The following is a 12,947-nucleotide window of genomic DNA, read 5'->3' as shown; positions in this document are numbered from 1 at the left end:
TGGCTGCCTCCTACATGCCCCCTACTGGGGATTAAGGTTGTAACCCAGGCATGTGCCCTGACTAGAAATGGAACCATGACCTATTGCTTCATAGAAGAAGTTCAACCACGAGCCATACCGGCTGGGCGCAAATGTCTTAAATATTTGATTAATGTGAAAAATTTAAAAAGAAGGAGCAGTATTCACTTTAGCAGCACATATACTAAAAGTGGAACAATACAGAAGATTAGCATGGCCTCTACACAAGGATGACAAGCAAGTTCGAGGAATGTTCCATATTTTTAAAAACGTATGGAGGGGTATAGGTACATGTTTCCTTCACCTCCCAGTTATATTACATTTATTGCTTACCTATAGGATGTGACGTGGTGGGCAAAAACCTGCATAGCATTTTGAGCTGCAAAGCAAATTTTTTAAAAGAATAACTAGTTAATAATCACATTGTTTCAAGAAAATTAGCATCCGTTAGCAGGGGAGGTAAGAAATTACCTAGTTAAAAAGTATTAAACAGTAAAGTATTAAACATTTTTAACAATGTTGTGAAGTGTGATTGTTTTGCACTCCTGGGAAAGAACTCATACACACACATATACACACACATGCACACACACATGCACACACACATATGCACACACACATGCACACACACATATGCACACACACAATCCCCACACAAGTCTGAGCTTGTGACTTAGTAGAGCTTGACAGCAGAGAAGAGAAAGGTTGATAAAGGTTCACGGCTTGAAAAAGAATTGCTGCGGCATTCCAGCCATTGGGCACCTTAGCTTCTCTGAGCCCCTGAAGTTATTATCTACTGATTTTCAACCAACAGGAAGTCATTTCTGATTGTCCAGCTGCAGGTCTGCCTTCCACAGGATAGATGATACTCCAGGGGCCTTGGCTGTTCTCAGAGGTTCCATGACCAGAGGAAACTCTTTTCCCTGCTGCTCAGAGGGCAAACCCCACACCCAAATATCCACAAAAGAAGCTGAACTCAGATAGATGTTAATTAGTTAATATAGTCAACTAGAGGCCCAGTGCATGAAATTCATGCACTCAGAGGGGGGTCCCCCAGCCTGGCCTGTGCCCTGTCACAGTGCAGGAGCCCTGTGATCGATCACCCCAAAGAGGTAGGGCCTGCCCACCCATCCAGGAATCCTCGATGGATTGCCCCAAAGAGGTAGGCTGGAGCCAGGGGTCCCACCTCCTGCTGTGTGGAGCTGGAAGGCGGGCCCCCAGAGCCCCCAGGCAAACCTCACCACACGAAGCTGGGAGGCGGCTGGACCCCCAGGCAGGCTCTGTGACATGCCCAGCCCCCCTCACCTGCACACCTGCTGTGCACGCAGCCATGTAGTGATGGCATGAGGGCATCACGGCATGACGACTACTTAGGCTTTTATTAATAAGGATATGGTGAAACCAACTGGTTTTATCTAAATAAGACTTAGACGAAGGTAATGTGGTGATAGCTTTAGCTGTGAATTTTAAGATCCACATGAAAAGAAATTCAAACTCTTCTATTAGACTTAACACGAGACAGCAGTAAATTCAGAGGCATTACTGTAATCTTTGGTGGAGAGACTTACTAGTGTGTCCATAATATACTGCTGGTGAGAAAACACACTGTTTCAATTTTTGGAAGGATTATGTAGCCACTAGAGGCCCATTGCAGGAAGATTCCTGCAAGAATAGGGCTTCCTGTGGCTGGAGCAAAGCACAGAAGGGAGTGAAACCTGCTGAGGCAGGTTTTGCTCCCACTCCCAGCCGCTTTGGCTGGGTTTGCCCTCCCGCTCCCAGCCACTCCGGCTGGGTTTCCCCTCCTGCCTCCTGCCTCTGCAGCCTTGGCTCCGTTCCTGTCTCTGCCACCTCTACTTTGCTCCCTTTTGTAGCGCTTGGCTTCCATGTTGTCTTCAGTCTTCGCTCCCAGCTGGTATATGCAAATTAACGGCCATCTTTGTTGGCAGTTAATTTGCATATTGTGCTGATAGCCAATGGGAGGCGTAGCAAAGGTATGGTCAATTACCATGTTTGTCTATTATTAGATAGGAGGATACTCATTAAAACCTTTAAAATTGTACACTCCCTTCCCCCCCACAATTCCACTTCTAGGGATTTATTCTGTAGAACTAATGGGACAAGTGCTTAAATATGTAGATTCCAGTGTTTACCTCAGTATTGAACAAATCAAAATGGTATGAATACTTTTATGTTATGGTATGTTCATATGGTAAAGATACTAAAGTTCTGTAAAGTAATAATGTGGCTCATTATGTCCATGAACATAAAATTTGTTTATAAAGTTATATGTATTGCATAATTCTAGTCTTAATATGTGTGTTTATAACTAGAAAAATGTCTGGAAGGAAATGGGCCAAAAAGTTGCCACTATTCAATGTTTAGGGAGTAGGATTATAGGTGTTTTTTCAATTTTATTTTTTATCATTCTCAGTGTTTTAGATCTTACAGGAGTATGTAGCACCTTCAAAATAACAAAGGCTACTTTAATTTTGGAAAGTCTGTGAATATAAGAGATGTATTTATATAAAATATTTTTGAGAAATAGTCTATGAATTTCTTTTTCTTATACTTACTTAGATTTATTAAGGTGTTGGACGTTGAGAAGAGATCCAACTGTTGCATTTTGTCCGCATTACTCTTTCAGGTAATATTTGATGTTTATCTTTCTACAGTAGCATCACCATTCACTCAGTAAAAAATAAAAATAAAATAAGGCTAGTAGTTTATCATATTCATGAAACGTCCAGGTAAGAAAATAGCATGAACATTGATTACATATCATAAGCCCATCTTTCCTTCTGTGGCTGAACCCCCATTCGCTACTTTCACCTTTAGTGCCCAGCAGAGTCTGTTTTCCCTGTGGGATTCCAGAAGAGTTTTTCAGATAAGGAAACTGAGACTCCGGTCCTCAGTAAGATCATGTTGCTTGTGAGCAGCAAAGTTGGTCTGGTTGCCTTAGATTACCTCATCCCTAAATAAAGTTTTGCTTGATTCCAAGATATCAAGTATGCTATGTAATGAAAGCAAGAACTAGGTTGAAGACCACAGAAGTATGAGGAGTGTTTGCAGTTCCTAAGATTGGGGTTTGACTTTACTGGAGAAAAAAGGAGCTTTTATCTGAAATACAAGACATTTTCAGATTCAGGAATGTCACTGGGGCCTTTGCAGTGTACTGAAGGTTCTGTTTACTTTGAAGTATGGGCGCCTTGTTCTGTGTATCACAGGAGTCTGATATGACAGCTGTATAGATAAGATCTTTGGGAAAAGTTTCTCTGGATGTAAGGCCAGACTTTTCAGTTTTCTTATGTTCTATTCACCTCTTGCCTGAGCTTCAAAGGGAAGAAGGGGAAGAGGCGAGAGTGTAAAGGGAACAATAACCTGATTCCACCTCCACATATTGCATCATTTACCTACTCTACCTCTTGTTCTTGAAAATAATGCAGTTTATGTTATAGAAAATAAGTACAGTTGACCCTTGAACAACTGGAGGATTGGGGGCATGCTGACCCTACATAGTTGAGAATGTGTGTATAAGTTCTTACTTTCCCAAAACTTAGTTGCCCCTCCGTATCCATGGGGGATTGGTTCCCCCACAGATAGTAACTTCTATGGGCGCACAAGCCCCTGAATAAAATGGCATACATCAGTGCATGTAGTTAGCCCTCTACATGCAATTCAAAGGTCAACTGTAATTTAAAAATAAAAGTCAGTTTTTGCTTAATGTGAACATATTTCTTAATAATACTACACCTAAATTAGGTGGCAGGATTTATTTTTAAAACCTGTTGATTCTTTTTATGTTTTCAAAGCAAATTTTTAAGACTAAAAATTTAAACAACTACCTAGCATTTTAGAGTAGTTACCTTATAACCTTAATGAGTAATCTGATTAAAATTCTTTCAGATATTTGCATAAAATAATTTTAAATGCATTAGTCACTGAGAAGTTTTAATTTTTTAAATATAATATAAGAAGCACTCCTAAATATAAAATTTGATTTTGTGTATTCATCTTTTTTCTCAACATCTAGTAAAATGTTGGTCAAATAACTTACTTAAGAAATACTGGTCAAATAAAATAAATCACTTTTTCAATTAATTCAGTTAAAATTAAGAATTACCTCTACTTGATTTAGACTTCTGAAATAAGCTGTTGCCTCCTTTACTTATAGGTTGATAGAGTAAAAAGAACACCGTTTTTTGTTGTTTTTTTTTTTAGTTAAATAGATATGACTTTGAATCTTCTTTCTACCACCACTAGCTGTGTGACCTCAGATAAATTGTTTAAGCCTCGGTTCTTTCCTTTGTGAGATAATAATCCTGCTAGGGGTTGGTTAAATGAGGATTAAATGAGATAGTGTTTATAAAGAATTTGCCATAATGCCTAATGCAAAATCATCCCCCTCAAATGATAACAATATAATGATAATTTCTCTTGAAAATAATATGTATCCAGTTACCATGGGATTTCAAAGGCAACATCAAAAGCATTTGGAACCTCTGATGCTGATAATATTAATGATAAGTACTGTTTATTACAGGGTAGAGTGTGCTAGGCATGTGCTAAGCACTTCAGGAAGTAATACATGTCCTTGTCCTTCTGTGTCATTATTGCCAATGCTATTTACAGCTTTTTGTCTCACCTTTTATCACCTTCAGGGTTTGCTGAGAACCACACTTCCACATCCTAAAGCCGAACGTTGCTATGCTCAGTATGAAATCACTCAGCTTCTCCCAGGCATCGAGCTCTTCTCGGATATATACCGGGCTAACATTTGCTCTGTAGTTGCCAGCCTGTATTATGTTATACGCGAACTGCATTTTGCTAAGCAAAATATAATCGTAAGTAATTGGCAAAATTAATAAATCTTAATTTGCTGTGGCCTTATTTTTTGCCCACTTAACCTTATTCATTTCAAAATTTGTTAATATTTTGGTCAGCTCTTATTTACCTTTCAAACTCTATATTCAAGATTCTTATCTGTACTTCAAAATAAAATATATTAATTGAGATTCTTTGACATCATTGTTTGCATTGCTTTGGGATTCAAAAGCAATGTCTGTTTGATTCTGTTCTCTTTTTACTCTAGTTTACCTTTTTTCTTAAGATATTTGGTGAAATTGATTTACAGAGGTTCTCAACCTTCTGGCCCTTTAAATATAGTTCCTCATGTTGTGACCCAACTATAAAATTATTTTCGTTGCTACTTCATAACTGTAATGTTGCTAGTGTTATGAATCGTAATGTAAATATCTGATATGCAGGATGGTCTTAGGCGACCCCTGTGAAAGGGTGGTTCGACCGCCAAAGGGATCGCAACCCACAGGTTGAGAACTGCTGGATTAGAATGTTTCACTAGTCTCAAACAAAAGAATCTAGTGCACATGTAACTTAATGCATTGTCATGCAGATCACATCAGTACCCAAATTATGAGGCTATTTACTTATTGAGATAAATTTAGCTTTCTGTCACTTGTCTTTTCTCTGGTAAGGGTGTATTCTAAGGAAACAACTTATTCTAACTGTGAAATAAAAGATAGATACTTCTTAATATCCCAGGAAATTAAAAAATTCCAATACAACTCTTTTTTTCCTTTGGGGAAATGAACCACAATATGTATATACCATAAATTTGAAGGTGATTGCATTTTTAAAACAAGTTAGAATGTTTTAATTGTTGGTCATTTTATATTTTCCTCCTTGATTTTATTTTTCCTATTTTCCTCCTATATGCTATTTCCTCTACTTTTGTATCTCTTCTTTCCCCTGGTTTGCTTCTTAATATCTATTCTGTTTCCTTTTCTTTCATAATTTTTATACCTACTTTCTTTTTTTTCAAGTATTGTTTTCTATTCTCTTCTAAATTCACTCTCTCTCCTTGTATTGAAAATATTTATTTCTCCCTGATATGAATTGTTAAATTATAAAGCCATGTGTTAAAGTGTAAAGGTAGATAAATGCTTTTAACACTTGGCATATTTGGCAAGAAATTGTTTATTAGAAAAAAAATAACAAAATGGTGCTCTTCTCATTGTTAAGGGGATTCATTTCTGGATTTAGAAAACAGTTCTATCCCCTGGGTAACCTTTAGCTGTCTAGTCATACTCATATATAATACATATCACTGCACTGGAAAAGAAATGAGACTTTTTTTTCCCTCTGAAGCTTAAGAAATTGAGAACATTTTTCTGAATAATTGAGCAATTGGCGGCAATAACATGTTGTGGTTTTATTTCTCACTAAAGAAAAGAAAATCTCAGAGGTAATAGCCAACTCATTGTTTTGTGCTGCATTAATTGTAGGAAAAAAGGTATTGTGTTGTTTTTATTGCATAATTGTAGAAAATTGTGTTGTATACTGTTTGAAACGTTTAAGATCAGTTCTAATCTTTTTTAAAGCTGTTGCTATTAGCAGCTGCCCATTGACTGACAGAATCTTCTTAGCTGAACTTCCAGGACGTGAACAGTTTCCATTTTGTGTGACACTACCCCCCGCCCCAAAGCTAGGTAGCTAAGGAGCCTGCTGTCACTGTGAAATTTGCTCTGGGACCCATTGTTGTGGATTCATGGGAAATAGTTTTCTAATTAATGGGCATCCTAATTATCCTTCTTGCTCAGTCTTCCTTTAGTGGGCAGGACCCAAGTTGTAGGACCCAAGGTGAGCTTCAGTTTTGAGTTGAGATCAGGAAGAGCTATTCCGAAGTCTAGGCGAAACTGTCCCTTCAGCACCAGTGTCTAGGAGTGGCTAGGTAAATGGAAATATTGATAGTCTGAAAAAAAGAAATAAATACTGAAGGTCTGGAACCCTTCATGTATGTATACCTGTGAAATTTCAAGAAGAGAGTTGAGCCGAAACCGGTTTGGCTCAGTGGATAGAGCGTCAGCCTGCGGACTGAGAGGTCCCGGGTTCGATTCCGGTCAAGGGCATGTGCCTGGGTTGCGGGCACATCCCCAGTGGGGGATGTGCAAGAGGCAGCTGATCAATGTTTCTTTCTCATCGATGTTTCTAACTCTCTCTGTCTCTCTCCCTTCCTCTCTGTGAAAAATCAATAAAATATATTTAAAAAAAAAAAAAAGAAGAGAGTTGAACTTTGGGGTTAATTCTAGGAAAATAAAAACATTATGTGACGAGTAAGCTTGGGTTTTAATCAGTAGACTATACACTCTGTGAGGGCAGTGGTGTGTTAGATTTTTTTCTTATTCAACAGTGCCTGCCACAGAATAGGCAAGTGATAAATATTAGTTTTTGATACAGATATTCTAATTAGAAGACAAATGGCTGCTGACACTGAGGCATACGTAGGTGCCATCAGGGGCCATGGATGTGAGTTCCACTGCTTTAAATTTGGCATTGATTTGGTAGGTCTAACAAATCTCGAATGTTTCCACAGTCCTCAGTGATTCCTACATATGTGTTGAATTAATTTTTCAGGGAAGATAATTAACTGCATTTTTACTTTTGGAAAAGATGTGCAAGCCTAGGGTTTGTGTACCAAGTTGCATGTACTTGGAATTTTAAGTTCTGATAAAATTATGAAGCATATGCAAGGAAGAACATTTTACTTACACCAAACGTTATAGTCTCCTTGCATGGAAAAAGCAATCACTATTTTACACAACATCTCCTACACTACTTGGCTAAATTTTATTAGTCAGTTATTAACTTGATAAAACATGTTTTGCTTTTCTGTTGGTAGATTCTGCCTCTCCTTGCATTGTACCAATATTTTGTTGCTGGAATTTGCCAAGACTTGGTCAGAAATCTAGAAGTAAGGATCCTCAAGGTATGTTACAAGTTTTTTTAAAACATTTGATATTCTTGAACTGTTAAAGATTTTGCCATGAATTAATTTGGTTCTAATACTCATAATAATAAGCTGATAATAATATGGTTTACTGATATTAAAAAAAGCTTGCCCATTATTATAATAAAGTATGAGAAAGCCAGTTATAAAGGTTTAGATGACTTTATGCTTGAGCCCCAGTACAGTGAGGAACAGCTACACCTGGTAACAAGGCTCGCCCAAAACCAGTCAGTCTAGAGATCACCACTTTTGAAGCAATCGTTTACTGAAAGAATGGAGACTAATGAGTCAGTCTCAGTTTTCTGTGAAACTTTTGCTAAGGATCTTTATGTATGTTATGGTACACAGAATTTTTAATTGCTCAGAAACTTGAAGTGACAAAACACACAGGCACTGAATTACAATTAACTATGGAACCTTAGAGTTTGCTGAGGTTCTCTGCCTTCAAGGTTCATGTGCAGTTGGCTTGAACCCCATGTGGAGTGGGAACCTCTAGCACCTCATTCTCTCTGCCCCATTTCTCAGTCAACTATGGTCACAAGCTCCCACTTTTGTTGAATTTGTTTTGTACATGGATTATCTCAACATTCAGCACATTTGCTCCCTCTTCTGTATGTCCTCATCTCTAATATGGAATTCAACACTATTCCATGTCACACACACACACTTCACCTAAGGCCTTTATATCTATACTAGAGGTCCTGTGCATGAATTCGTGCACCAGTGGGGTACCTCAGCCTGGACTGCAGGATCAGGTCAAAACTGGCTCTCCGACATCCCTCAAGGGGTCCTGGATTATGAGAGGGCAGAGGCCAGGCCAAGGGACCCCACTGATTGGCCGGACCCCAGCTGCAAGTTCATCTCCCTGTTGGAGCGCCTGCCCCCTGGTGGTCAGTGCACATCATAGCAAGTTGTTGAGCAGCCTTAGTATATCATTAGCATATTATGCTTTGATTGGTTGAATGGATGACCGGACACTTAGCATATTAGGCTTTTATTATATAGGATTGAACTTTCCAGAAAATTGGGAACACAGGAAAACTTAAGATGAGGCAAAACAAACAATTGGAAATAAAATATTTGACATCGCAGAGCTTAAAATATTTTTTGGCCAACATCTCTTTCTTTTGCCTCCCAGCCCGTAACTTGATCAGCTGTGTGCCAGTAAATGTTTCACAACTCACTCTAAAAAAAGCTCTGATTTGTAGCATTTAAAATTTCCCTGGTGTAAGTACTGTCACTATAGCTGGTGTAAGCCTACCAGTTGGGCATTACTGAATGTGAATTTGGGACAAGATGTGCAGTCAGCTTTTATAATTGGGAGTGATTGGGCTCCACATACTACTGGCTTAATCCTCCTTATTCTTCCCAAATTTTTCCTGTTTTCTAATAAGTGAAAATTAGAATTCTCTTTAAACTGTTCTCTCCATCCAGACACTGCCCTTGGGCCTATGTTTTCAGACCCAAATAGTCCATCACATTCTGTTTCTAAATAAAGGAAATACCTTACCTAAGAGGAATTCTGGTGCTTATTAAGATAATCTATTTTAATTTGGGAATAAATAATTCGTTATTAGCCATGGTAATTTCTGAATCACCATTACTGAGTTACTGAACTCTTAAAGAGTTCTCCTGCTTTTGAATTTCAGTAACACTTTAAAAAAACCCAGCATACAACTTTTCTCTCTCTTTTTTAAAAAACAGTGTTCTCTTCAAGATTGCCAAATTTTTGAATGCTAGGGCCTGTATTTATTCACCTTTTAGTCCTGTATAATGTCTTGAGTAATAAATTCATATACTTGATATTCATTAATTAATTATTGAATTGAATTTAAAATCTACAGACATTTGTTAAATGTCTGTAGTGTTTAGTGGAAACTCGCCTAGAAGGTACTTGGTAAATATTTATTGCTTCATCCGGGAAACAACCTTTATTGAGTACATCTTATATAAAAGCACCATATAAGTAACTCTAATCAAAGAAATGTAATCCCATGGCCCTTGCTTATAGGGACATAAAAACAAGGCAGATAGACAGGACATAACACACAAAACAGTAACGTGTGCACCTTCCACTGACCATTTCCCAACGAGTGTGATGAGCACTGTTCTCCAGGAGTTTGAAAGAGGGGAAGATGGTTTTGAATCTCTATCTTTCACAAAGTAGATAAGATTTAGGCTTGAAAAGAGTAGATCTAACTGAGTAGGAGAGAGGAAGAAGGGAAGATTCTTGGCAGACAGTAGTGTGAAAGGTTGAGGTGAGAAAGTATTTGCCTTGCTTAAGTGCAGGGGTGGTTCAGTTAGACTGGAGTGGAGGTTCGGAGTAGGGAGGTTGGAGAAGAGAATAACATGAGGGTACCAGAGGTCCATGACATGGAGCAAACCGGTGGCCCAGGCTTGAGTTCAACTGGGACATACTGTGGAGGCTGAGCAGTAGGCGGAATGAGGAGATGGGGCTAACCATTTTATTCTGGTCTGTGGTAAGAGGCAGGCATGGAAGGGTTGCAGTGACCATTACTAACATGTCAGAAGGAGATGCAGAGAGGCACTGAAAGAACAAAGTTTTTGGTTAAATGATTATTTTTTATTGGATTGTTAACTTGACAGGACACTGGACTACTCTTTTTGTACTAGAGTCACTTCAACACCAGTGAAGAACTGTGAACTCCATTCTGGAGCCTCAGGGTGGGAGGGGGAATTCATTATAGAATTGTGGTCAGGAGAAGGACGTGATCATATGTGTCTGGGAACAGCGTGAGGAGCAGGGTGAGACGGAAGTGGGTCTTATTGGCATAGTAGGACTGAAAAACCCGACCAGGATTTTAACAGAAGCAATGAAAAAGGGCAACTGTTGCATCATACAGAGGAAAGGAATGACCGCCTGTGTGTGCAGAGTTTGCCTGGTCTTTCTGAGTAAACGTGTCAGTGAGTGGGAAGGGTCTCAGGAAATAGTCTTCAGATTCCTGAGACTGTGCTAGCTGCTTTTTGACACATCAAACAGCAGTAGATCATGCTGTTAAGTTTCTGCAGCGTCTTCCAGGGAAAGCTCTGAGACCTCCTTATGATCAGCTAGTCTGGCTCCACTTTAGAACTGCCAGCATCTTGACAGATTTTTTACTCTCAACACACTCAACATTCGTGGAAAGGATATTGTTAGATCTGTATTTGTGTGAGTGAAGGGCTTATTTGTGGGTAGTCTTTTCCCCATCTGGCTGTGTTCACAGCATTAGTCATTTCTGCAAACACATGTCCACTGTTATCACCATTGCGTTTTTGAGTGGTCAGACTGGTAGTCCATGTACAGCAGTCTGACCAGAGAAGAGTACCTTCATACAGATATGAGGAAATGTTCCCTCCAAGGGGCAACGAGAAAAATATTCATCTATAAGTCAGAGAGGTGAGACTCCTGAATGCCTACTGTGATGTTCTTTGACACTGTGGAGATTAGAGCCCAAGGTGTCTTGGGCAAGACCCAAAGTATGAAACCCAATAGATGAGAAATTTTCTCCATTAAAAATGCCCTCCATGCCAAACCGGTTTGGCTCAGTGGATAGAGCGTCGGCCTGCGAACTCAAGGGTCCCAGGTTCGATTCCGGTCAAGGGCAGGTACCTTGGTTGAGGGCACATCTTCACTGGGGGACGTGCAGAAGGCGGCTGATCGATGTTTCTCTCTCATTGATGTTTCTAACTCTCTATCCCTCTCCCTTCTTCTCTATAAAAAAATCAATAAAATATATATTTTTTAAAAAATGCCCTCCTGCCCAGTTAGCATGGCTCAGTGGTTCAGCATTGATCTATGAATCAGGAGGTCATGGTTTGATTCCCAGTCAGGGCACATGCCTGGGTTGTGGGCTCAGTCCCTAGTGTGGGGCAAGCAGGAGGCAGCCGATCAATGATTCTCTCTCATCATTGATGTTTCTATCTCTCTCTCCTTCTTCCTTCCTCCCTGAAATCAACAAAAATCTATTAAAAATTTTTAAAGAAAATATCCTCCTTACCTTTTAGATTATATATTCATGTTATCGTCACATCTAATTTCCCCTAACTTACCTTCTTTTTATTTCTTTAAAATCTATTCGCTCTTCAGATTCCTGAGACTGTGTTAGCTGTTTTCAAAACATGTCAGGTTAGGGCCTGCCCTGTTTAAACTCTCCTATAGCTTCTTATCAGCCAGAAAAAATGTCCCAAGTCCCCACTTTGGTGCACAGGCCACCGTTCACACCTATCTCCCAATCCTTTGCCCCTCTCTCCCTAAGCTCCGGCCACACAGGCTATTCCTTGAGCACACCAAGACCCCTGTTACCTTTGTACTTGAGGTCCCCTCAGCACATTTTCATGTGTCTCTCTCCCTCACATCATTCCCAAACCTTTCTCAAAGACCTTTTCCTCAGAGAAGTTCTTCCTAACCCAGGCATTGAAAATAGCATTTTTGTCAGTACCCTCAATCCCTTCTCATGCTCTGTATATCGTTATGTATCACTTACATTTAGCTAAATATACATCCTGATGGAATGTAAACTCCAAGAGGGCTTGATGCATAAGAGATGCTCAATAAACATGTTAAATGAATGAACAAATTTGATCATAACTTTTTTCTTCTTAAAGTTCCCTGATTGAAAGGTCTGCTAGCTCTAGATTATATTCAAAATAAACCATGTACAATGTATAGTTACCAACCAATTACTGTTGTTAAGTTTATGTCTTTAAAATCGACAGTGCCCATTAATTATGGGTAAGAAAATGAGGGGTGTCTCTGTGTTGTGGAGTTCATTCACCTCTGGGCTTCTTTGACTCTCCTCAGGGTGTGAGAGAATATCAGGAGTGTTTTTGTTTTATTTTTCTTTTAAACCACACTTCACCATGGAAACATAAAGATAAATCCAATTATTTTTTAACTCTTCCATGCCTATAATATTTTTATGTGTTTGCCTCTAATGAAGCAGGAGCCACATTTGAAAAACATCCATTGTTTTGAATAGACCCCTGCAGTTGTTTATTAGCTTCTTGGTCTATCACCTGTGTAAACTGCCTTCCACACAAACACGTGCATCTCCATCACCCATGTTTTCTAAACATGAATTTATTTACACATTACCAACATTGACACATTACGAACATTAAGTAC

At 39.1% G+C, this 12,947-nt stretch overlaps 1 protein-coding gene and 1 non-coding gene across 2 annotated transcripts in view; both read left to right on the top strand.

Annotated features, from left to right (window-relative positions):
- Window positions 1-12,947, top strand: part of CFAP54 (cilia and flagella associated protein 54) — a 252,763-nt gene that overhangs the window by 141,868 nt on the left and 97,948 nt on the right. The window contains exons 44-46 of the mRNA XM_059681924.1: window positions 2,596-2,662; window positions 4,677-4,859; window positions 7,715-7,801. Of these exons, the coding sequence (XP_059537907.1) occupies window positions 2,596-2,662; window positions 4,677-4,859; window positions 7,715-7,801 (337 nt within the window). The remainder of the gene's footprint in view (window positions 1-2,595; window positions 2,663-4,676; window positions 4,860-7,714; window positions 7,802-12,947) is intronic.
- On the top strand, window positions 179-283 carry LOC132228916 (U6 spliceosomal RNA). Its single transcript, XR_009451522.1, has one exon. It is a non-coding gene; the product is annotated as a U6 spliceosomal RNA (small nuclear RNA).

The sequence above is a fragment of the Myotis daubentonii genome, chromosome 2, assembly GCF_963259705.1.
Source record: "Myotis daubentonii chromosome 2, mMyoDau2.1, whole genome shotgun sequence".
Taxonomy (NCBI): Eukaryota; Metazoa; Chordata; class Mammalia; order Chiroptera; family Vespertilionidae; genus Myotis; species Myotis daubentonii.
Note: the sequence above shows the minus strand (reverse complement) of the source record. Positions and strands in the feature narration are given on the sequence as shown.